This window comes from Physeter macrocephalus, chromosome 13 (assembly GCF_002837175.3).
Source record: "Physeter macrocephalus isolate SW-GA chromosome 13, ASM283717v5, whole genome shotgun sequence".
Taxonomy (NCBI): Eukaryota; Metazoa; Chordata; class Mammalia; order Artiodactyla; family Physeteridae; genus Physeter; species Physeter macrocephalus.
The window spans coordinates 63,472,107-63,499,314 of NC_041226.1; the positions used below are offsets into that span (position 1 = coordinate 63,472,107).

At 38.1% G+C, this 27,208-nt stretch overlaps 1 protein-coding gene across 1 annotated transcript in view; it reads left to right on the forward strand.

The window, feature by feature from the left end:
* Positions 1–27,208, forward strand: part of GPC5 (glypican 5) — a 1,397,564-nt gene that overhangs the window by 311,537 nt on the left and 1,058,819 nt on the right. Inside the window, exon 5 of the mRNA XM_024123206.1 lies at positions 18,417–18,542. Coding sequence (XP_023978974.1) covers positions 18,417–18,542 — 126 coding nt within the window. The remainder of the gene's footprint in view (positions 1–18,416; positions 18,543–27,208) is intronic.

The window sequence follows — 27,208 nt, forward strand, 5'->3', positions numbered from 1 at the left end:
GGACCGGGGCGCGAACCCGGTTCCCCTGCATCGGCAGGCGGATGCGCAACCACTGCACCACCAGGGAAGCCCTGAATTGGGTTTTTAGATATGCTGCTGCTGTGGGAAAATTGCTTCTTGTTGGTATGGGGACCCTCACTTCCTCTCCACGTACTGGAATTGGTACCAGAACAAAAACAGCTGTGATATTCTCCTGTTTTACTATTTTTTGTACAAGAGGTAGTTTTAGGGATTTCAGTTTGGCTCTCACTCCATGAGTTGAGGAGCCATTGTGGGGACTGTGCAAGGGAAGTGTATGTCTCTTCCAAAGACATATTGAGAAGCGTGAAACAGACGCACTTCTGTGGGTTCACTGGGCCCAGTGTGAGACAGACTGAGCCTAAAATTTCATTTTCATTTTGTAACTGAAAGTGGGGTCTGGCTGCTTGCCACTCAGAAGTCAATAAAGAGGCAGGGTTGGTGGAAAGGAAAGCTTGCTTTATATTGGATGCTGGCAATGGTGGGGAGGGTGGAATCCTGTCCAAAGGCCGACTGTCCCCCCACCCCCACTGACAATCAGTGGGCAAGAGCTTTTGTAGATGGAGGGAGGGGGCTCCATGCAGAAACAGCAGTCAGCTCTGACCGTCATCTTGAAATTTGTCATGTGGTGGTCTGACCAGCGTCATCTTGATTGTTTTAAGTACAGTTAATCTTCAGTTCCAGGGTTAGTTTGTTCCCATTTCTTTGAGGCCAGTTCTCGGAATTATGGCAGCTTATGTCATGGCTACAGCCTGGTCATCACGTAGTTCACCTCTTCCACCTGGTGAGGGTGTCAATCTCTACAAAACAGCTCCCAGGATACCGCTCAGAATATCATCTATATAGCCCATGAAAAGGAACTAAAGGTCCTTAACTATGCTTAATGACTAAACTATACTATTTAGTGTTGTTGGACTGTTTTCCTTTGTTTCTGCATTTTCTCACTTCTCTGATTAATCTTATTCTTTGCCCAAGTTTTTTTCACAGACAAAAGCCAGACTGAGAACATGCGGGGCAGGGATCATAGGGTCCTGCTCCGTTTCAGTTTGACCTCTATGAGCCCCATTTAGACAGACAGAGTAGAATGGCATTTTGGGTCTTTAGGACTAAAGTTAACTGAGAGCTGGTCTCTATTCCTGGGAAGCAAAAGGGCCACAGGACCCTTAAGGAAAGATGGGAAGAAAGCTTTATGCTGCATAACTGTTGGGCTTGTGCAGGGATCTTTCTCAAGAGAACCCAGCCTTAGTATAGTGAAGGTGCTCAGAAGCTGGGATTAGGAACTAGGTGAGAGACTGAGAATTCTTTTTGCGGCAAATAAACTGACATTTCTTTTTCTTGTACTTTACATTTTTGTTAATTCAGATCTCTTATTTCATGGGTGAGCTATTTCCTTATCACTCTAATCAATTTATTAACTAATATAGTTTAATAATAGTTATATAAGTTAACTAATACAAACTAATATAGTTTTAAATTTTTTATTTCCTAAAATCTTGTTTCTCTTGTTTTCTCTTGTTTCCTTTTTTTCTGTGAGCTCAGTTTCCTACTAGATTCCTTTTTAAATTTAACTTAACCACTTATAGGAGTTTCTTTTTATGTTCTATATATTGTTTGTCAGTTTTAGACTTTGCAAACATTTTCTATCTAAGATCATAGTTCAGTTAAATGTAAATAAGTGAGTTGATGTGTAACTTAAGGTGATCTTTGTTAAACAGAAATTGAGTTTATAAAATGTTGTCTTGTTTAAAAATTTCTTGCCTGTGTCAATTCAAAAGGATAGTCTGCTATTCTTTTTCATACTAGCATTATAGTTTTGTTTCTCACATTGTTAATATATGTAGAGACTGTATCTTTATATATGTCATATAGGACGTAAAGTTCCAACTTAAATTTTCCAAATTCTGAGGCAGATTTCAAGGGTTGCTCTAAAACAATCCATCCTTTTCCTTTTCTCATTTATTTATTTTTTTTAACTTCATATCCATTCCAAGTTCCCTTAGATAGATACACTGGCCTGTTTATAAGCTCTCTCTGAAATTGCTCTGTTTACTGGGTTTTTGTTTTGTTTTTTCTTTTTTCTCTTTTGCTCTTAAAGATTTTCTTAAATCTTGTAAGCCCTTTATCTACTGTTTTTCAAAATTCGTTAGATGTTTGTAGAATTATTTTTTTCAAATATATTTTATAATCTCTTGAGTTCTGATTAGGGTTATATTGAATACAAAGATTGATTCAGACAAAGATATGTTTATAATGCTATATGTGGCTACTTTTTTGTACTCCATTTCTAATGGTCAGTCTGTTCATGGGACTGGGTTTTCTCTGTGGATGATCACATGGTGCACTGGTACAGCTGTTCTGGCAAGAGGCTTGCTGTACCTGGTAAAACTCATATACTCTATGCACTACAGTCTACCTTTTTAGGATGTATCCGAGAGAAACTCTTGCTCATATCCAGTATAGTTCTAGTTGTAAAATGCATCAGTATCTCTGACACTGTCTTACCATGTAAATGAAAAATAAGCACTATTCTATTTACTAAAACTTTAAACTGTTTTTACATATAAATAAGTCATAGTCTTTAAAAATTATATTGTCATAATTTACTTTAGATTTAATTTCTTTATTGGTATATCTTATAAAAATTTCTGTTTTAAATTTTGGTAGATTTATGGCACCTGGTTTAAAACATACATTTTTTTCAGGTCTTTGTGGCAGAGTAAGAGTTAAGTTTATATAGATTCCTTTATTCAAACAATTCTTTTGAGGTTTATATAACCGCTGTTGACATAAATAATTTGACCTTTGGCAGGGGTAACCAACAATATTTATTAAGAGGTGATTAATCAGTTTTTGTTTTTTAATTGGAATGTCTAGTGCATGGTTCAAAAACCAAACTCTACTGAATTAAAAAAAAAAACAAAACAGAAAGATGAGTTTATTGCAAGGATTTCAACCTGCAAACCGGGAAACTCAAAGCTATGGGAGTAGTGAGCTCTGATTTGCTCACAGACTAAGGGATTTTTATGGTATAAATATGGAAGTTATTTGGCTTTTTCAGGTAATTGTTTGGCTACTGGTCTTCTTTCTTATTTGGATCAGGGTAGCTGAGTTAGGGGAATAAGAAGTCCAGAGATGGCATGGACAGACTTGGTGTTTGGGGATTGGCTGGTGTCCTCTGCCAATTTCTGAGAAGAGCTGTAAATTTCTGTAAGGTTAGGTTAAGTTTCCTTTATGTACCTACATTGACCATCTTCATTTTGTCCTTGACGTAAATGACTCAATTTTAGGTTGGTTCTACAGTGTTTTACAGTGATATATAATATACTGAAATAGTAGTTGGGGTTAAGGCTACCATCTTGTTTTTGTTATCCCTTTATACCATTTTTTTTATTCCTCCTTTCTTGCCTTCTTTTGAGTTTAGCTGGTATTTATTATTTTTTTATCTTCAAAGCATTTTAGATTTGTGTTTCTTCAGTATTCTCAATGGCTATCATAGAGATTAAAATATGCACTTTTAATTTTTTTACCATCTACTTTAAAAGTTTTACCACTTCATTGAACAATATAAGTACCTCAAAACAGTTTCATTCTATTACTCTCTTCCTAGCTTTTGTGCTATTTTTGTCAACAAATCTTACTTCTACCAACATTTTAACAACCCCCAAGACATTACTGTTATTGTTGTCTTTAAGTAGTCAATATTTACCTATAATTACCTATTTTATTCTTTCTGGCACTTTTTTTTTTTCATTTCTGTGTGTTCATCTAGAATCTTTGCTTTAGCCTTAGTACATCTTTCATTGCTTATTACTAGTGATGAGTTTTCTCAGCTATTGTTTGATTGAACATATCTTCACTTTTGAAGAATATTTTTACTAGGCCTAAAATTTCAAGGTGTTGCCAGATACATTTTTTAAAACTGTAAATGTCCAAGTCATAATTAATAATAATTCATGGCATGACACTGTATTAAGGAGTATGAAGGGTTTAATGGAAACATTTAATGTGAAAGGTAACTAAGGTAGTGGATGTTGCTGGTGCCCTGCTTGCATCCCTTTACCTGTCCTTTTTATCTGCTTCTTGGTTGCTGTGTCCTGGCTGCTGATAATGCACAGCTGCCTTATTATCTGGGGAATTGACCTCAACAGATAGGAGCCTTCTGTGTTTATTATCTATTGCTACCTAACAAATCACTCCAAACCTTAGTGGCTTAAAGCAAAAATAAGCATTTATTATGTAACTTTCTGTGGATCAGGAATTTGGGAGCTGCTTAGCTGTGGGGTTTTGGCTCAGGGTCTCTGGGAGATTGCTGTCAAGAAGTCAACTGGGGCCATAGTCATTTGAAGGCTTTAGTGGAGTATCATCTTCCAAGATAGCTCACTCACATGGCTGTTGCAGGAGGCCTTGGTTTCTTGTCACAATGACCTCTCCATAGGACTGCTTGAGTTTTCTCACCACGTTGTGGCTGGTTTCCCTCGGTGTAAGCAATCCGAGAGAAAGCAAGGCAGAAGCTGTAGTTTCTTATAATGATCCAGCCTCCGAAGTCCCACACCGTCACTTTTACAATATCCTAAAAGTTATATAAGTCAGTTCTATTCAGTGTAGAGGGGGACTGCACAGAGGCAGGAAGGGAAAGATTACTGGGGCTCATCCTGGAGAGTGGCTGTAACACCATCTCCTCCACATGGGTGAGGGGGGTAAACTCCCACCTACCTCACCCCGTCGGTGGCAGCTTGCAGGCAATGACTGACTGACACAGGAGCCTACGGGGCTTGCCCCCTGCTCAAGGTGGTAGGACCAAATATGTGGTGAAATTCACACTGCAGCACTCCTTGTGGAATCTGGCTGAAGATGAGACAACATCATTGCTTAACTTCTTCTCCCCACTCTATCTGGCTTCCTTCACTACCTCTCTCTTAAGAGCATCCCTCAGTGAGTCACCTGCATCCACATTGCTGTGTCAGACACTGCCTCTAGGAAATCTGACCTAGAGATGTCTGAAGAAGTTCCTAAAATAAATGCAGAATAAATGTAAACTAAGGCAGAAGTATAGTCTCCTATCATAAATATAGATATTTCTCTATATATTCCTAAGTTCCTAACTTCTTTTATTTTGTTTTTTTTTCTCCCACTTCTTCTGAATTCATGGGGAACCTTTCTGTTGAACGCATTGCCTTCTTGTCCTATTTGTAAAATTTGAAGAAGGAAATTTACATATTAAAATCTGTCTCTGGATCTAAGGGTTGTGCTAAACTTGTTGGTAGAGTCTGGAAAAAGGAGCTAAACTATAGTTTATTACTATTTTAATCACATTTTGGAGATGTACTTATTCAGTCTACCCAGCTTTTCCCATGTATGTAGCATGATGGTAATGAGCTGATTGAAGACTTGGAGTGATTGATACATACCAGTTACAAAGTTCTCTGAAAGTTGAGAAAGGCAAGGAAAAGGCTTTAAACATCTAGCAAAGCATCACTATTTAGCCTTATTTTGGGGCAGAAACCAAGTCAACACAGCTGTAAAGGACACTGCCCTCATATAGCTGTCTAAACCAGCCCAGGCAGAGTGCTTTCCCTATGGCAGTTCCTGCTCTCTGCTTGATTGCTTGAAGTTAGCTGGTAAGAGTAAGCTATTAGCAAGCTTAAATCAGTGATAATTAGCTGTACATTATTATTTCAAAGCGGTGTGGCTGTGCCAGCTAAGTGGGTAATAAGGAAAACCCCAGGACAATAAATTAAGACAGAGTCTCAACATCAGTGCCCCATCTGTTCTCCAGCTAGCATTCCCAATTAGCCGAGCCTCTCATTTAAGAATATGCAGATTAAGGGGTGGGCTGTATGTGTGCGTGTGTATTGGGGTAATAAAGACTTAGGTCTCAGTAAAAGTAAAGTATTTTTAATGTCAGAGGTGATTTTGATATGAAGGTGGGGAAAGGAGAATTTTTAGAAATAATAGATTTTCAATGTTGGAAACAAAATGTAATTTAAATTGTTTTATGAGTTTTTGTTTCTCTTAGTTTTCTCTTCAGAACTTATTTGGGATATTGTATCAATGGGAAGTTCCATTTTTATTCTAATGTGATTATTAAATCTTGATTTGGATGAAAATTTTACCACTTGGAACATGAAGAATTTTATTTATTGAGGATGGGAACTAAAGAGGACACTTGAAATTGCATAGTTTAAGGAGAGGAATGAGTCGGCATCATTCTTATTCAGGATGGGTCTGTCTATGAAAGCAAATTAATTGTTACCCCGTACATCACAGAAGAACACAGTGATGTGGTTAAAAATAATTAAATTACAATAGGAAAAATCTTTAAACATATACTGAATGAAGAACAGTTAACGTTATTTAGGATGACTGCCAAGATAGCTCAAAAGGTTCATATTAAGTAGAATCAGTTGGCTTAAAATACATGAATTCATAGCTACGTTGTTAAACCTTATTTAGTAAAATACTTTATTATTGAAACCACAATTAATTTTTAAAATTCTTGCTGTGCGTGTGTTTGGGTAAATGTATTTGTTTACATGGGTAAATCAGTATTGATAGACTGGGCTTAATGAATTGTGTATACACATACTCAGTGGATGAAAATATCCATGGGTCAGGGAAAAGTCAACTCTTTGAGAAAAATTTAATATCATTTGTAGGACTGGAGAAAGCAATATCCAATCTGTTTCCTAAAAGGAAGTTAGTGCTTCTTTGAGGTGCCATTGTTATTTATTATCTGTAAGTTTAAGTTACTAAAATAAAGGCCATGTTCCCTTCAATGAGAACATTTCTGTTTAATTTAAAGCGGTGCTTAGTGAGTTGTGGCAGTGAGGGCACCTAGGGCAGGGCAGGCCAAGGTGAGGCTTTGGATGAGGGGCCAGAGGCCAGGCCAGAGCAGGGCTAAGAAAACGTGAGGGCAAGGCAGGCTAGCGTCAAGCCCTACATGAATAATGCGGGGCAGGACCCCACGGGTCAAAACCCAGGCACACGGGAAGAAGGAATGCCAGAAGGCAGAGCAAACATGTGGCAAAAGTTTAGGCTAGTGGTGCTTAACCTTTTGTGGGTCATGTATCCCACTGAGAATCTGCTAAAAACTTCCCAGAACAAGAAAGTTCATGAACAAAGACTTTAAACTGGGTTTGCTCTTATTTTGTAGATGTTCGTGGAAAAAATTAATGACCATTTCATGGAATATCTGAAACTAAATCCAAACAATGGGCAATTAGCTAATATTCTGCAGTATTTGTGTTGAAAGGAGAGATGGCTCCAAGTACCTGGTATAAACTAGAAGTTGAAATTGTGATGGTCTTAGAGGTTTGGTGTCCAGTGGATGCTGCTCGCTTTTTGTTTTGATGGTAACAATGATTGAAAACGACAGAAAGCAAACTTATGTGGTTATCAGTGTCTGCAATTAGCACTCATAGCTTCCTTGCTTAGATGAGGATAGGCTTATATCAGGGAATATGAGATTTATTCTAAATTCTTCAAGTTATTTACATCGATGGTCCATAATGCTCTGGACCTCAAGTTAATTTGCAACATCTGTAATATTGAGACTGTCAAATTTAAGTTAATGTGAGTCAAAATCTCCCCAAATTTCTCACTACAGAAAGAAGAATAAAGTATATTTCTCAGCCATAGGAAAAATGTCCTTTAATTTGGACATTTTTCTAACTGGTTCTCCAAAAACCTTCTGTTTCCCAGGAAACAGCAGCTTTGCCAGATGAGCTTAGAAGGTTTTCAGTAGTATTTATAATCATGACTATAGGGTTATCTCATTTATATGGCTCAAGATATCCCCCATCAAGAAAACCAAACTGTGAATGCAATTTTCCCTGTCTAATATACCTGAAAGCAACCTTCCTCCCTTCCTCCCTCCCGTCCTTCCTTCTCACAAAAAGTGAATCTTTTATCCATTATCCTTTGGAAAGTCAGTGAACCTCTGAAAAGTTGAAAAGAGCCCCAAATTCAGCTCACATTTTTTTCACTCAAAATTTTTAAGCGGTGAGGAGGATTTTAAATATGTGTCGTATTGAAATTGATGATTTTTATAGAAGTGTATAAAAGATACTTCAGAATTTTTAGCAGAATCTATGGGGCCTACATCAGGATGATGAGTGAGGCTCATGTCTTTTACTAAAGTAGCAAAAGTAATTGTACTCAGAAGCATCATGAGTGCTTCAAGCACTTTCTTTCTCTTGGTTTTCTGTTGCAAAGAGTATTCCATCATTTTAAATCTATCATTGGCATTTGAACTGTCCAAATCATGCATACAGATAAGAGGGAAAAATGGGGAGCAGGCAGAATCAAGAGATATTCATATTTTTTTATCCAGTTGTATATTGAATAGAAATAACAAAGCTGCCAATTTCTCCATAATTGTGCTCAAAACAGAAGAAACGTGTTTCTAGAGTAGATTATATCATTTAACAGAGGCTCTGCTTTTTTTGATTTTTCTCATCTTCAAGATACCAATTTATGTCAACCATTTCCAGGCCATACCATGGTCTCCAGAATCAACTGTGGAATCTTTTGCTTAGAAGTGCAACTGATGAAAGTTTTAAGGTAGTTTTGGGATAATTCTTTTTATTTAGGCCCATATTCATAAACTTACAGATCAAATTTTCTTCTAATTGATTGATTCTGTTTGATGACTTTTGAAGATTAACAGTCTAAGGTGCTCCTTTAGCTGTGTTGGTTTGACCCTCCTTCAGCAAGAATCTTGTTAAACATGCAACACTGCAACTTTGGGGTCCTGCAAAGTGAGTGAATCCAAAGGATTTATTATCTTTATTGTATTTGGTTTGTCTACCTTTTCCAATGTAAGCTAAGCCTTGTGTACACAAAGTACATATGAATAATCATAATGGAAGCATGGAATTACTTTAATTCTGATCATAGGGACAGTATTTTATTTTATTATTTTTTTTTAAAGAAAATTTCTGGTTTATTTGTCACAGCATGGTTTGTGAGATTTGAGGGACAGTATTTTAGATGTCATAATTGGGTAAATGTGATTATGTATAATAATGATGTATTGTTCAACCCTGGTCAGCAATATTCTATGCCACCTTTCAGAAGTTGGGCATACAATAATACCTGGGTTACATGTGATATTCAAGAGTAATTTTTTTCCAAAATGAGAATTACTAGAATAATAGAAATCTAATTGAAGACTAAAAGAACTCATTTTCTTTGAACCTGGTTAACTATACATTTCTTGACCCTAAAGCCTGTCTTAATATCGGAATCCAGGAACACAAATATATGCATTGAGAGGTATACAGTAAGTGAAAATGCAAATAAGAATAATTTGTACCAGGCATATATTGTCTATCAGTTAGACAAGTTTGTGGATGGGAGGTAACCAGGAATATCTGACTGAAGTCATTAAATAAAAAAAAAAAGAAAAGAAGGAATGAGGATAGTCTGCCATTTATTGGCAGACTATCAAAGTGAAAGTAGTTCATTAATGTTCTGATGCTGAGAGAGGAAAATATTGTCCAGAATGTTTTCTTATCCCCTAAGTCATGGAGTTTATAGTTAAAATGTTAGCAACCACAGAAAATACCTTACTGCAAAAGAGAGTAACATTCAAGATTTGGCCTAAAATCCTGAATCTCAAAATACAGGTATAATGTTTCTTCGTATAAATGACCTATATTAGAATCACTAGATTTGCAAATATTCTGTTTGGCTAAACCTTCTCATTGGTCTTGACCCAGTCAGGTCCTAGGCACTTTTTCTATTGGAAGATTAATAGCATGCTTCCTGAAACTAGTATAACTGAACAAATAATTACATATTTTAATGAAAATGAACAAAGTTATGAGGTAGGAGAGAACATCACACCTCCTTTGGGATGGATGCTCAGTTTAATACCATCTGATTTGTTTAAATATTGGATGTTTGGTTCTGTGCTCATTTTTATAAATGAGTTAAGGTCTTTGTTTAAAGTCCTTTTTAATGGAGAACAGAGTTGGTGCTTTTTGAGGGACTTTTTTACAACATGGGAAAATGAGGTGAGAGCTTGTTTTGAAAACCTAGTTTTGACATCAGGCTTAAATCACTCTTTTAGAGGAGGATGCTTTCAGAAAGGGTGCTTTTTTACTGGGACATTAAATGGTAATGCGTTGGGTTTGAGGGATATTGAAAAGTGAGAATAGAAGAGTCTATACTAATTGTATAGATGGTTATGAATGTCCAGCTCAGGGCTGGTATAAAATCACCACTAGGGAGCCTTAAACACACAGCACCTGTTGGAAAAGAATCCTCTGCAGAGAGGATGGGAGGATGTTAGCATGTTTCCAGTGCTTTTTCCCATCATTTTCCCTGCGCCCCCCACCCCAGTCTACAGCCCATCTTAACACCTTCAGCTCTGTTGAGAAAGCACAGTAAATCTGTGAAGGAAGGGAAATCCCATCTCATGAACAAGAAGCCTTCCTACCAGGAGGGAAAAAACCTGGAATCATTTAGTCAGAAGAAAGAAAATCCTTCTCTAGGAGAATAGGGCCGATTCTGAGGTCACAGCTTCCATCCTGAGCAGCGGGTTCAGAGAGCAGACTTTATGAGTTACTCTTTTAGAAAAAAACAGTATTTTCTTTTTTAATCAAATATGAATGCAATGTGCTTGAAACACATTTCCATCTGTGATTAAACTCCCTGGTGCCATTTATTGCTTTGCTTCTTAGTGCTACCTTCACCCTCTCCCCGCATCTCTCCAGGAATCATGAAGCCTGTATAGAAAGGGACCAAGAAGCTAGATTTCAGTCTCCCTGTAGCCCATCTGCCTGCATGTATTTAATTATTTTCAAGCATTTACAACGAGAACCATTATTGCCATAGAACAGAAATCTAAAGAAATCTTTAGAAATCCCTTCTCAAGATCTATACAAATATTTTGTCAAATAGAATGACTTCGTTGAGAATTAAGTCAAATGATGAAATACAGATTCAGAATTGCCAGAGAAAATAGCCCTTATCCAGAAACATGTGATTATGTATTGCCTATGCGGGGCAGGAGACTGACACTTTAAATGTCTCCTGTTTGACAACCGTGGTCAGACACGTCCACAGGTTTGAGCCTGTTCATTAGTGCCATATTAACCTTAGCTCTGCCTCAGGCCATTAACCAGCAAACTGCACATTTGACCTTTGTTCTACAGATATTTTCAAACAGTGTGTGCGAGGCACTGCTTTTAATTTGGGTTCTGTATTATGTGTGGACTGATGTGAGGGCTGAAAAAAATCAATATATGTCATTAAATACAGAAACGTGTGGTCTGAAACATTCCACAGAGAAAAGTTCCATTCGAAAATCAGGTTCTTCTCCAACACTTTTCCAGATAAGCAACTTTGCTCAAAGTTAGAAATAGTCTTTTATATCATGTTCAAGGGAAAAAAAGGCGAGGAAGTGTTCTATGTAACAGTTGATAAATGTTTTAAAATGGAAACAAATGCCCACTAGATGAAGACCTAAGACTGAGAGGTATGACTTTTGAACATAGCTCTGTTTCCAGCAACGTCTCATGAAATGAAATGCAAAATCAAATGTAGATTGGAGCCATATGCTTAAGTGAAAACAGCTCTCTAGAAAATCAGCAAAGTTTGAAACACGCCGTTGTCACCCTTTAAACCATACGTGTGAGAAACATGTCAGCCTTATAAATTAAAAAGTAAAAATTGGCTTAGTGGACTATTTTGATAAATTATGCTAGAGTTGCTATATCCAGGTTTTGGAATATTATACAGCTGTATAAAAACAAGTAACTCCTAGATTTATTAACCTGAAAAGGGTTCATGATATATTGTCAAGTGAGAAGAGCCAATTGCATGTACGTGTATAGCTTGGTCCTAGTTTTGTAAAACCAAACCATCTCTGTCTCTGTCTTTTCTGTCTGTTTTTGGTTATGTGTTAGGGTGCACAAAGAGGAAACTGAAGAAAGCACCCCAGGCTGTTAACATTTGTTACCTCAGGAGGGAGGATGGAAACACTGTGGAGGGACAGATATGAACTTATTCTTCATGTGCCTTTTAGTTATTTGCCTGTTCACCAAAAGATATGTTACTTTTGTTATTAAAAATGATTAAAGTCAAATGATAATGGTAAAGCCAGTCGAAAGTGTCACTTGGTTTTAGAGTAGTAACTGGACATTCCTGTGTCAACAAAACTAGAAATGATTACTTCAGGGTGAATTGCATTTCCTTTCTTTCTTTTCTATCTTTTTTTTTTTTTTTTTTTTTTTTTTGCCACGTGACAGATCAGGAGACTTTCTGGCACTGTAGGCCTCCAGGGCATGGGAAGCAAGGAAGCACTAACTATGTTGGTCCATGTTCCTCTCCAGTCAGTCAGCTCAGGGCAAGCAAGGCTGGAAGCTATGAATGAGCAATTGTGTTCCAGCCTTTTTCCTCTTTCCTGTGCTAGCACAGTGTGCAAAGCTGTTCATTAGCCAGAGATCAGAATTTTCTCCTCTCCCTGCTTCCTGCACCAGGTCTTTCAAATTGGTAAAGAGATACAGATAAATCCTGTCTAAACATGTTGCTTTCTAAGTGCAGATTTTGGCAGGCAGAACTGATGTATCTGTTTTCTATCTGTCTACCAGTCTACTACTGTGTTCTGTGAAAAGCGTGATTATTTCTGTAAAATTTTTTAAAACAGAGGGAAATACTCTTTTCTATAAAGAGTCATTCGACTTTGATTTGTCACATATCTAATATCTGCCCGATACTGCAAAGTGATGGCATTTTTATTAATTAATGAAACAACGATGTCAAGGTCTGCATTAACTAAATGCTTGACTAAATAACTAACTTAATATATAACTAACTTAGTCACTTTTCACAAGTCCTTCCACTTCTTTGGTTTTTAACTTTCCTTAGTTATAAAATAAGAGGCTGCACATTAGTATCCTGTAGGAAGCTTTCAGAAAAACACAGATCCCTGGTTCCTACCCCGAGCACAAAATCTGAATGTCTGAGGGAGAAATCTAGGCATACAGTTTATGTTTCCTTGGTGATGATAGAGTGCATTTAGGACAGAGCACTACTGGATCAGACCATCTTTAAGGCTCTTTCTAACTCTTGTCTTTATAATGTAGTATACCTGTGATATATTAACTATAATGGCTGTCTTACACCACAGTGTGACTAAATGTTAATGTGTCACTACATGTTAACTTCAGCATCACATATATATTGGGTTGGCCCAAAAGATCATTCGGGTTTTTCTGTGAGATCTTCTATATTCTCTCCATAAGAATATTTATATATATTCTCTCTATATATGTTCTATATATAATATAGAATCTGCCTTGAACCTGTTTAGTAGAATCTGGCACAGCCTGTAGTCCTGCCTTTTAGATTTCTTCCATTTTCTAGGAAGGTCTTTCTGATATAGCTCCACAATCTAGGAGCGGGTCCCGTAATTTAAAGTTCCCCAAGTCAGCTGTGCTCTTTGAAGACTTTAAATTGTCATTATCGTTTTTTAAAATTGTGTTTCATGTAGAAACGTCTAATTCTGGAAGTTGTTAAAAACTAACACCGCATCTGGGGCCAATTCAACAAGAATTTGTTAGGTGCCTGTGGGGTACCACACTGTGGTCCAGACCCTGGGGATATAAAGCAGACGTGGCTCTTGTCTTTAGAGAATGCACCCTTTAATCAGGGAGGCAGATATACAGACAGCAAAATATAATACCAGATAACCAGGGCTGTAAAACGGATGGCAGGTGTGGCGTGAGAAACGGATAGACCAACAGAAGCATCACAGGCTGGTCAGGCAAGGAGTTAGGGAGGAGATGAGGATAAAGCTGGATTTTGAAGGATGGGTAGATGGTTGACAGAGAGAAGTGGGAGGGAAGGCCATTCTGGGGAGAAGAAAATGTGGCATCTTATGCAGTAAATATTGAGATTTCTTAGTCAATATGAGTGTGTGGTTTTGGCTGGGGTGTGAGACTGGAGAGAAGGGGGAGTGTCAAGGACAACTAAGGGGCAAAGAGTAGAGAGATGATGAGCCACGGTAAGACATTTTACCTGAATGCTTAGGATTTTAAAGCAGGAAAGTGTTATGGCTGTTTTCTGGAGCGAATTCTGGTAAGAACTTGGGGCATGCATTGAAGGGAAGCTGGGAGGGCAGACGTCGTCAGAGAAATCCTTTGTTAGACTGTTGTAATCCCAAATGAGAAATTATAAATTCACATGTGGCCCTGACATATAGGCTTTGAATAAATATTCTGACAAAGCACGTTTTCCTCTTTAAAAAATATTTTCGGAGTGTTACTCTTAATAATTATGTTTGATTTCTGTATTCTTGAGAAGTCTTAAGACCAAGATGAGCAAACAACATGTACGTAACACAGCTCCTCAAGGATAATTAGCTGGAGGCTCTAGGAGTGGGTCCCGTAATTTAAAGTTATTTAAATTTATTTTTCTTAAATTTATTTTTCTCCTAATTTTAACTGGAAATATTCTCATGACTGTAGAAAAATAAATGTATGGAAATAGTCACCCTTCCAGCAACTTAAATTTTGAATCATCCAAAGAATATAATGTTTTATTCGTTGTGACATTTCATGTACAACTGGAAAAGGAGGGCCTGGTGCATTTTTTCTTTTCTTTTTTTTTTCTGAAAGTAGGCTGAGCATTAAGCTGGGAGCTGAAGTATGGATTCTTTTCTCATGATCAACATTCACTGGAGCTGTGGCAGTAGGTAAATGTTTTTAACCTCACTATGGCTTCTAGTTATTTGAGCCCTTCATTTCAACTATTATTATTATTTTTCTATATCCAGTATAGATCTCCTGGTCCTTCAACGCAACCCCTTTTTGCAACACTAGTCTTAATTCCTGTGACTTCAAAACTGCCAAGCACAGATATAGAGTTCCAAAGTACGTTCTCTGCTCAATTTCTATCCTCACAGATCAAACCGTATTTCAACATTCACGTGGACTTTCTTCCATTCTTTTAGTCTCAGGGAATTTGCTCCAAAGCTAACCGCTCTGTTTTCCATAATCCTTCCCCTCTCTTCTTTTCAGAACTTATGATCCATCAGTTATTCATTTGTTTTTCTTATCTTTGTATCAGTTAAGAGAGACTAGGTTGTGATGTGGTAGCAAAACACCTCAACCTATCATTGGTTTAGAACCAAAAAAATTGTTTTTGTTCCCAACCTGTGCCCATTTCAGACCAGCAGGGCTGCTGCGCAAGTTGAGGCTGCTCTGGCTTGAAGCCTCAGAGTTACAGAGCAGCTGCCATCTGAAACATTGCCTGCCATCACGGGAGAGGGAAACAGAAGCTGGCAAAGCCACGTTGGCCCTTAAAGCTTAAGCCTGGAGGGAACAAACATCACTTCTGCGTACATGACTAGAACCCAGGGCAACTCACAAAGACAAAGCTACCCTCAAAGGGTAGTTCACCTGATTGGGGAGGGGAAGACGATTAGAAGTTATCTTAAAACCTTTGCTTTACCTGTCAATTCTAGATTCCTAATGTTTTTCAAATCTATCACTTTCCCGACGTTGGCTGGAAGGTTTTTTTCCCCATCCTCATACTTCTCCCTTTGGACTTGCTTATAGTCCCCTAAGTGACCTCACTGCTTTTCGGTTTCCACAATACTGCGATGATGATGATGTCACTTGCTTGCTGGAAAAATTAATGGCTCTCACCACCTGAATAAAACTGAAACATCTTATGACGATCAACAAGGCTGATTATAATCTGGCCTCTTCCTGCCTTTGACTGTGATTCCCATAAGCACACTCCTTACTAGCTAAACTAACTGTATGAGTCTCTGAATACACAATGTTCCTCTTTACCTTTGTTTATCCTGGATTTTTGTTGTTGTTGTTTGCTTCTTGGTTTGTGGGTGTTTTTTTTTGTTTTTGTTTTTTGCATGGAACACTGAAATGTTATCTTCTTATCTCCTGATTCTTTCTCTGTCTTCAAATGTGACACTACTTATTAATACTGTATTATTATTGTGAATTTTTTACCAAATGTGCATTCTTAGAAGGCAGGGACTGTTTTCTTTAGCTATGAATCCCTAGCGCCAACACAGAGTTTGGCACTCCATCGTGTTTAGTATTTTGTGACAAATAATTGATAGCCGATGGTTTATGGAATGAATGGAAATCTTCGAGGAGACGATTCTTTCAGAGAGAACGCAGGCAAAGGCATGGAAGTAAGTTTAGAGAACAGTAAGCATCTCACTTTTGTGGAACCCGAAAGTGTGGTTTGGGTTGTTGCTGAAATTGAGATGAGAGGGTACCTTATATAGCTTTCTAAGAAGTTTGGATTTCATGCTGTAGAGAATAGAGAGCCATTGATAGCTTTAAGCAAGTACGTGGCGTAATCTGTGGACTACCAGATTTGAATTTCTATAGGTGGCTCTCGTGGAGGATGGGAGGTGATTGTTAAAGGAACTGATGGGACATATGCTCTCCTGGTACAGTAATTCCAGAGAAAGATGATCAAGGCTTGAGCTAAGGCAATGGCAGTAGCATTGGGAAAGGGAACTGGAAAAGAAAGATGTGAACTTTCCCCCTTATGATCGATTGGTTGTGAAGGGAGAAATGAAACAAAGACACCATTTACCCAGAGTGAAGTAGGAGGTTTGGGGGCCAAAAATTATCTATTCAGTTTTACTTGATCAATTTGAAGGTCTCAACATTTTCAGCCATTTGTGCCAGGCCTCTTCATTTCTAAAGGATTCTTTGATTTCAAACATGTGGTCATTTATAGTGAATCGAATTCAGGACAGGAGCCATACATCTTCCTGTTCATTAAACCCCACCTCTCTAAGAAAGAACCAGTCAATGTCATCAATTATGTTTTCGTAGCTGCAGCATGAGAATTGATGTTTGATCATGCATTTCAGTTAGTGGAACACAGCCATCAAGGAGAGACTTATTTTCTAGTAGAGGAAATCGATAAAATATAGATAAACATTTAACTGTGCTAGTGAGAAAATAAAGCATCATCTTTTTTTTTTTTTTTTGATTGAGCATGAGTTAGAGATTTGTGCTTCCTGCAACCATTTTGTTACCACTTGTCCGGTCAGGCTTTGCTAAAAATTTGATTAAATACTCACCAGCCACTTGCCATGGGAACTTCTGATCTTCTCTATGATTGCAGATCTTACCTATTTGAAAGTTATATTTATCCTTCCAACAGAGCAGTGGTTATTTACAACTCCAGCAGTTTCTACAGTTCTTTGAAAACCAGTAAGAGAGAGAATTACAAGTTGAAACGGTTGAGCATTAGTGCTGTCAAAATTAGATTTAATTTTTTAAAATTGTTTATTCCAGCTATAATTTATAGACACCCCTGCTCTTTAATTTCATTTTTAAAGAAATCATTTTAAAAGTATCAATGGAGAATGCAGTTTCATAATTGCTATATTTTAATTACTCACCCCACAAGTTTCTGAAGTTTGCTTTCCTGCCAACGTTTCCATCTCCTCTCCCTGCCTTTTAGTCCAGAGGGGGCATTTCCTCTGGATCAGGCTAGTGGCTTTTCTTTTCTTTTCCCCCAAAACAATTGTTTATGTTAAAAAGTTCAGAGCTTTAGGACTTGGTCTTTTGAAATGCTAAAACTCAAGTTCTTGAGACCTCAAAGCCTTGGTTTTAAAACTCCAAAGTCTTGGATTTCTAAATTTAAAAACTGCTTTTTTGTTGAATTTTCCCTTTCCATAATTGATGGTGAAAGGGGAAATATTGGGTTGGCCAAAAAGTTCGTTCAGGTTTTACAGGAAAAATCCAAACGATCTTTTTGGCCAACCCAATAGTATGAGAGGGAAAAAACTTAATAAATGTATTAAATATTACTCCCTCCAATAACTTTTATTTTCATGCTTCTGAAGTGTGTTACATACCTGGGTTCTCTCATATTTAGTAAAGACATATTATTTGATGTTCTTAGACCCCAAAGAGAAGACCCACATGGGAAAATCACCCAAGTCTACTAAACTTTTCATCAGTAAGCAGTCAGTCAGCTTGTTCTAAGCCCCTGACATTTCTATATGGAAAAGTAATTAGTATCACTGGTTTAGATGCCAGTAGCTAGTGAGGGCTTTTAGGGAAGCTAAAGTTGTGTGTTGTGTGTGTGTGTGTGTGTGTGTGTGTGTGTGTGTGTGTATATGTGTATGCATATACTATTCACAGCTTCTTGGACCTGGAGTTATATAAAGTTCATACCCAGTGAAAGCTTCTATGTAAAGAATAAATTTGAATACATTTTTTAAAAAATGTAGTTTTTGTCTTGTTAGAAAAGTATTGAAAATATATGAAAATAGAGAAAATTTTAAGTTACATTTGAAACATTATGCATAACAAATTGTGCAGTTTATATTGGCATTTATTATGGATTTTTGGGTTTAATTGTTTTCTTTGTTTTTTTCCATTCAGAGAATTTATCAACAGCCTTCGACTGTACAGGACATTCTATGGAGGCCTGGCTGATCAACTTTGTGCTAATGAATTAGCGGCTGGTGACGGACTGCCGTGCTGGAATGGAGAAGATATAGTAAAAAGGTATTTTATGTGTAGTGGTCTGTGAAAACATAACGGCCACTTTCATCCTTGCTTTCTTTTCCTAGTTCTTGAATGCATTACTTCAGTTTTAACTTGGCCACACAGGTTAGAGGATACATTAATTCCTTCTCTTTAGTTTGCCAAAAATAAGTTTGATTCTTTTTGACATTTTAGAAATATGATAGCATTCTGTGGTGTTCTGAAAGTTCTCTCGTCTTTTCTATCTATGGCTTACCCAAAATCCCACTTTTTCAGTGAAGTATTACTTAACTTCTAGCCAATTTGTCTTGTTTCTCAGATATCTTTTTTTTTAACTTTATGAGTATTAGAAAGAGGAAATTCAGTGAAATGTGAATACCTATGCAAAGATTTGTTATGTGGATATATGTCACAGCAGCATTAATATGTTCGTCCTACAATTGTCTCTTAGTGTATGAGTGTGTGTGAGAGACAGAGAGAGAGAGAGAGGGAGAGGGAAAGAGGGCTGGTACTTTTATGTGTGTCTGTTTGAGGCATTGTTTATTTGTATGTTGTCAATTGTTCTCAAGCTCAGGAGTGAAATTTTTCACCTTTTTTTCCTCACCATCTAGAATTTCTAGAGTTTATTTTCCTTCACTTCCTATAACTGGCTGTGCTTGCAAGTAATTACCTGAGTTTGAAAAAGTCCTAGATTCTCCCTCTGTAACAATAGTGTTGGTCAATACAATTGGCCGGGAATTAGTCCTTTGATTTTCCAATGCTGGTGATTACCATAGATTGTAGACCTGTGCTGTGTTTGGATTCAAATGTTTTTGTGTATTTTATTTTGAGCAATCTGCTAAAAGGTAAAGTGATAAACTTTCTGATTTATAATCACACCTACTCTGTATAAAGATAGGTAGTTTAGTTACCACTAGAATGATGAGTTCATTTAAAGTGCCCTTTAGCAAATTCAATTTACTATGATAAACATACTGTAATTAATATTAATATAAATTTATGTAGTAAAAACTGTTTATTTCTGTGTGATCATATTCATTATAGTTAAAGGTTGCATTCCTGATATATTAAATGATTACTTGTAGTTTACATCGAAATATCTCATAGGGAGTCTTTGATTTCACAGAAAATAATTATTGAAGGCAGGAACTATACTTAAATTTAAATAAAAAATCTGGCTGACATGGCTAGTGTTCTTTTTTCGTTATGCCCCTTGGATGCTGAAATGTATTCTTAAATATATTTGTCTTGCCTTTACTGAGCGCAATCATAGCATGCATAGTATTTTGAATTCTTACAGTATTCATGTTAATAAGATTTCTGCCACTTAGACCTAGTAATTAAATTCTACTTTGACTTATACTTTCTCTTTTCACATTGTTCACACTGGAATTGAATATTTTTGTGTATTAACAATTTTTCTACAAGGGCTAATGAGAATTTCATGATTAATGAACAAGTTAGTGTAGAATATAAATATATTTAATATATCACATTACATTATACATTTGATTCTAGAACTGCAGGAACCTTAGTTTCAATTTGTCCCATTCCTCTCTATTTGGTCTGAGGTTTGTATAATAGGAAATACTGTTGGAGAAATCAATGATTTGGGAAAACTTTTTAGAAGGAGAGTGTTCAACTCAAAAATATATTTTCTTTAACATGATATATGTTTTAAGACCTCATTCATGGTTTATGAATAAAGAAAGCTCATCTTTAGCAAGAACCCTCCTTGGGAAGTGTCCACATTTCTGGTAAAGAAAGTGAGCAATTCTCATTATTCTCACTTGCTTCCAGCTCCTGTCTTCCCTTTTCTGTACCACCCAGCCTCCTGTTTGTCAGCTGCTTCTAAGGGCCCTATGTGACTTCACTCTCCTGTGGACACCTTTCACTTTGCTTAATTTTTTCTCAAACAGCCCTTCTAGCTCATCACCTTAGCTGACATTTTCCCTTTTTTGAGGGTGTGTTTTTTTTTTCCCCTCTTTTGTCCCTATCTCATGGGTCACCAACCTATTCCCTTGCTTCTCTGGGCCAGCAGATGAACCTCACTCACTGGTTCCTTACCACCATCTCTAGGCTACTTCCCAAATGAATATTTTTAGCCCAAATGATTTTATAGCGCTCAGCTGAGGTTTCACAAGAATCATCTCATTGAACTCTCCCAAAACTTTATTCCCTAATGCTTCAGAGTAAGCTGATGGGGTGTTATTTCTTTTCTGTTTGATCCTGAGAAAACTCTCATGTGTACTTTGACATTTTTTAAAATATAATTTAAATTTGTAATTTCATTCATGGCTCAGCCAGTTCTTGAAATAAATTTAGAACAGGATTTTTTTTTCAATGCAAAGTCAATGCTGAAATATAAATATCCATCATATCTAGTTAACTGATCATGGTATATTGACAATGGAATATTATGTGGCAGTGAAAATGATGCATATTTATATCTGCTAAAGTGGAATAATTTCAAGTAAAAATAGATACAGACAGAGAACAAACGTATGCATATCAAGGGGGGGGTTGGGATGAATTGGGAGATTGGGATTGACATATATACACTGCTATGTATAAAATAGGTAACTAATGAGAACCTACTGTATAGCACAGGGAACTCTACTCGGTGCTCTGTGGTGACCTAAATGGGAAGGAAATCCCAAAAAAGAGGGGATATATGTCTATGCATGGCTGATTCACTTTGCTGTATGGCAGAAACTGATACAACAGTGTAAAGCAGCTATACTCCAATAAAAAAGTTAAAAGTTGGATATTAAATATTTTATCAAAAGCTTTGCATAAATAAAAGTACTGACATTCATTCCACATAGAATATTTCTGGACAGTTATATGAAAACTGCTAATATATTTAAAGTACTGGGGAGGCTTTATATTTCCATTGTATTTATTTATATTTAATGGAAACAGATGTTATAGTGATGTTAGAACTATGAGCCATTATAGCTTTCTTTCTGTAATTCTTTTTTGAAATAAAAGCGCTATTTTTACATTTCATTTCTAACCAAATTGGATTTTTGTAGTAATTTTGTGATATAATTTTTTCAAAGCATTAATGGATATGTTTCAAAAATTCAGCAGTTCAGTAATCTAAGATGGCTTCAATGTAAAGTCAAGTTCTAATGAATGTTACAATTCCGAGCTATTAGCTGCTTTTTCCTTGAGAATAAACAGAGTATAGCAGTGATCAGTGTGTGAAAATGCTAAGATCCCCATATAGAATATTCATTTCAGAGACCTGCAGTTGGTTGAGATCAATATAATGCCTTCAAATTTTGAAGAAATGAATATCAAGTGAATTTGTACCACATGTGGGGATCATAGGAGTTGTTTCCTTTCTTATGCTGGGTTATAATACTCAATAAGTTCATTCTAGAGAAATTATGCCACACACATCAATAGGATAAATTTGTGGCCAAGATTGAGCATATCATTCATTGTTAAGAACGAAGTGATGGAGCGGCTGGGCCCGTGAGCCATGGCCGCTGGGCCTGCACGTCCGGAGCCTGTGCTCCGCAACGGGAGAGGCTGCAACAGTGAGAGGCCCGCGTACCACAAAAAAAAAAAAAAAAAAAAAAAAAAAAAAGTTAGTTACAGTGTAGCCTTGCTAAAGTGACAAGACAAAAGGGGGTTTCCTGCTGAGGGCAGTTTCCTGCCAAGAGCTGCTTAAGTCTTAGGTCTGGACCCCAGAAGCTGGCTCAAAGGTGAGGACTTTGTATCAATGATTTGTGAAGGCAGTGCTGCCTGAGGAGACCTGTCAGGAAGTTGGGGAAGCAAGACAGGAGGGAAAAGAAGCCTTGAGAGGGTACATTCTCAGGCAGAGTCCCAGGTGCATCCTGATCCCCATGGGAGCCTTGAGAGCAAACAGTACTTCAGTGTTTGACCTCAAAGCAAGGTGGCTGGGCCCTCATGCTCCTGCCAGCCAGTCATCCACCTGCTGCGGGTCCTCCCCAGAGAGATGTAAACCCCCTGGCACTGCCAGCTCTCCTCATCTGTGGGTGACACAGTCGAGCAGACCAGGGCAGTCCTCTGAAGACAGCTGACTAGCACAGCTGCAAGAAAGCATGCAGATGCTGAAAGAGGCACACCAAATGGGGGGAAAGGACTCCAGGGGATCTGGGTAGAGCAGCAATGGTGTCCCTACAGAGGCAGTTTTAGTAATTCAGAAGGCAGGAGACATAGCCAGAGAGAATGGTGGTTATGGCCATAGGGAAAGACACATTTGAAAGATATGGAAATATATGTGGTGACAGAATATAGGGATTGTATTAGTAATTAGCTTATCTTATTTAAAAATTTTATTCATAAGTATTGCATGCTCTTTTCTAAATGACAATAAGAATATAAAATAAACAATAAGCATATAACAATTCTATTTAAGTAATTCAGAATAATATTTATGAAGAGAGTGCTGCAGTGAGCAGAAAGTCCAAGGCTCTTTTTCTATAAAATTTAGAAGAACATGTGGCACTAGCCATTTTGCTAAGGGTGATATACAGACAGCATATAAATACTTACCAATTCAATAAAAGGGAGAAAATCAAGAGTGTAAGATTAACTGAGCAAATCAGTACTAAAGAGATAAACATATAATATGCCATTTCCCCAACGATTTCACATGCATCTTAATAATGCTGCTGCTTTTTGATGAGTCCTGAACAGTAGGTTCAGTCAGGTTACCCAGTGGGATTCAGAAGGTAGAGCTGGACTTCTCTTCCATAATGCTTTTGGCTAATTGCTCAGAGTTGATTTAATAAAAGGAAGACAACATATTAAATTTTTTTGAAAGCCTGTTTGGTTGAATCTCCTTGGAAAAAGCAAAGAGATGAATTGAGAAATTCATTTCATTAGCCGATATTAAATTTCTCCTATCTCTTTGGTTTTCAAGTTGATTTCCCTAATGGAGAGCCCAGCTAGAAGACCATGTAGGAAAACTGATATACAGTTATAATATAAAACTGAATTACTGAAATAATTCAGTAATTTCCCCTAAAGCTCCTTGGAGAAATGCATATCTGGAAAAGGGAGTTTTTATTTAACATTCTCGAAATAGCACTCAAATAACTCAGAAAACGGGTTTATCAATGAACTGCTTGCCTAATGTGCATTTTACAAAAAATGGGCAGCATTGGCATTCTGAAAAACATTCCTACATCTCTGGGAACCAGTAACATTTCTTTAGAAAAAAGGAAATCAGGTTCTAGGAGGAGCTAGCACAGTTCTTAGGTCCATTGGAGGAAGTCCGTGTTTCCTAGAAAAAGGCACGCGATGTGGAAGGAGACTAGGTCTTTTACTTAACCATCCATCACACTCAGACGGATCAGTATTTTCTCTTAGCCTTGACTTCATTAACCTTCTTGGAGAATGGGAAGATGCCCCCTTGTGGTGTGTGATATAATCGGTCTGTTGCTTACAAGGTAACTGGATTCAGCCCTCCTGGTTAGTCATCGTCCTGAGCTGCGAAGTGTGGCAGTGGCTGGGGCTTGAGGGGCTGGAAGCCCCCTGGAGTCCCTTCTATGGCAGAGTGGGGAGTGAGACGAGAGACAAAAGAGGGTAAATAGTTGTGGGCAATCTAAGCTCATGCAGAGGCTTTTCTGGGGGTTCTTTCCCAGCCTCCATCTGGCTCTCTATGACTTATTTAGAGGATCAATGAAATAGCATTGCTTTATTCAGTGGGGGGGAAAGAAAACGAGGAGTATCTGCACCATCAAAACAACTGCCTCCAAAGTGAGATTTTGGCTATCCAAAATGTCATGTACAACAGCAGTCCCCAACCTTTTTGGCACCAGGCACGGGTTTCATGGAAAACAATTTTTTCCGGGAGGTGGGGGATGGTTCAGGAGGTAATGCGAGTGATGGGGAGCCGTGGGGAGCGGCAGATGAGGTTTCGCTCACCTCCTGCTGTGCGGCCTGGTTCCTAACAGGCTGTGGACCAGGGGTTGGGGACCCAAATTCTCAGTTTCTTTGAAAAAATGGAAATAGCTGATTACTTGGGTGTCAATTACTATAAGTTCAAGATACTACTGAAGTTATAAAGACAATTTTATCTTAAATTTGTATAAAGCAACCCTATTTAAAAATCTGTGGCCACTTACCTGAATGGAAGCTTCATTGGCACCTGTCTGTCTCTCTTATTTATTCTGTGCCAACCATTTGTCCGATTTCCCTTAATTATCAAGTGACAACATTTCCTCATTCCTCTTAAGTCCCTGATTCAACCAACACCCATCGTGTGTATCAGACCTTGCTACCAACTGCAGGTTATTGTGTGTGAGCTCCCTCTCCTTCCTGCCCCCCATGCTACACATTTTTTTTTTTCTGGGCATGCTGTGCAGCATGTGAGATCTTAGTTCCCTGACCAGGGATTGAACCCACGCCCCCTGCATTGGGAGCATGGAGTCTTAACCACTGGACCACCAGGGAAGTTGCTACACATTTTTCTGTACACAGTTACCATTTCCTTCTTTCCTCCAGGCTCGAAGGAATAGTCTGCCTCTCCTTCTCTTCAAGCCCATCTTTGCATCATCACCCTTCTGCCAGTAGTATCACAGAAAATGTGGTTAGAAAGCCTTACCCATCATTTCTATTAAATATTGTAAACTGCTCCACGTTAGGAAAAATGTTCTCTAAGTTGCTTGAAAAGCTGACTGATCTCTCCTTGGATAGTACCGGAGGCACCCGGAATTATTTTAGCAATCATTTTTCTCCGTGCCACATTTCTACATTGGTCCTTAGATTTGTGTCATATTTTCCGTGGTGTAGTCTATTTTCCATGTTTGCAAGTGAGGTTGCATCAGCTGTATTTAATGTAGATGTTTCCCAGGGACATGGAAGATAGCAGAGGTCTGTTTATCTCATTAACTGTTGCATTTCCTCAAAGTTTAGGACTAGACTATCTCCTTTTCTCACCTGTATCCCCTCCCTAGCCCATCTCATTCACACTGGACAACTTGGTTACTAACTGTGTGCTGACTGCCCACAGACAGTTATCTCTACCCTGAAACCCTCTCAGAACTCCTCCTTACATATACAGTGGTTTACTTGATGCTTGGTTTGTCATTCATAAGCGTGGAATGAATAAATGAACAAACCAGTTACATGTTCTTAAATCCCACTTTGGGGGAAACATGAAGAGAAACAGCAAATTATTTTAAACACATTCCATGTACTCAAAACCCTAGGACCTAGCTCACCTTCTGTCTGAACTTATACAATTTTTATTTTTTTTAGATTTGTGACTTCCACAGATTCAAGAATGTTTTGCCCAAAAGTTGCCTCTGGTCTTTCATTGTAGGTTTTGTGTGCTGTAGTAACTACTGTCGAGCCCTCTGTGTCATGGAGTGAAACAGTCTCGGGGTGGATGTAGATTTGCCTTTCCACCTGCCTTAACTCCAGCACCACTATCCATGGACTGCCTGAATGCCATATACCCTCATGATATTGTGTGATGTTCCAGATGAGGAACTGACTTATAGCAAGAGAAGAAAAGCAATGGGCTGATGCATGTGGGATTTACTAGTTTGATCATGCACTCTGTTTCCCATGTAGAGAATGTGCCCTTAATGGAATGACAGCATGGTTTGCTGAGAACCGTTATGGCACCAGCTGGGAGACCACACATTACGGGATTGCATGCTGTCTTATAAGACAAGTATGTGTGAGTGACCTATATAGGATGCAGGGTGTTTTAATAGCCTACATATGGGCTCAAGAACCAAGTGATGAAAGGGGGAAGTGTGCTCATCACTGTTTTTCCTAATGAATCAATTGGAAAAGATGTGCTCTCTTTTCCCATTTCTCTAGGATCTGCTGGTATAAAGGTTTTAACACTTTAGAAATGAAAGCTTCTACACCAAATGCTTCCCTTGAATTGTAAGCTGAGACTGCCACCTGGCTATTTGGGGCTTCTGTGGCCTTTGAGTGAATGGGTCAAAATTGGTTGCAGCGTTGGCTTTGATAATGGGTACTGGCCATCAAGGAGACATAGGGCTACTACTGTACAATGGGGGCTGGAGGAGTGAGTGTGGTACTTGGGGTATCCCTGTGATGGTCAGAACCCTCAGAGATGGAGGTCAGCCATCTCTCCATTTACAGATCTGCTGAGGTCATAATAAATGGGAGTGAGGCCCAGCAGAAAGAAGTCACAAATATCAACTATTGCCAAGGGACTAGTTGTAAAAATGAGGACTGTAACCCTGTAGTTTCTACCCATACTTCCTTCCTTGCAATGATTTGTTTGTATGTATGCCGGTTTTAAAATTTATACTATGTATTACCTTAATTATCTTTCTTTTCCTGTGTGCCATCGTGGTATACAGCATGTGTTAGATATGGTTCACTCTCTGGTTGAGACCAAAGGAGAATATGGAGATGGAATCATGGCAGAACAGGAAGCACTGCCTGTGAGCACTGAGGACCCTCAGGGGTCCTCAACTGGATCTGGGTGCTGTGAACAATGAAGATTTTAAGTTTTCTCACTTTGGGAAGAGTACTTTAGAAAGGAGGGGTAAATGCATTACACCAACCAGGGGCAATCTCAGAGTTTGGTTTGGGAAGTAGGGTATTGAGCAGTTGAAGGAGAGGACCAGGCAGGTAGATCATCTGTGTTTTCTGTTTGCTACTTGGCATCCTAACCCTGCTTCTATGTTTGGCAAGTCCCCTTTGATGAGTGC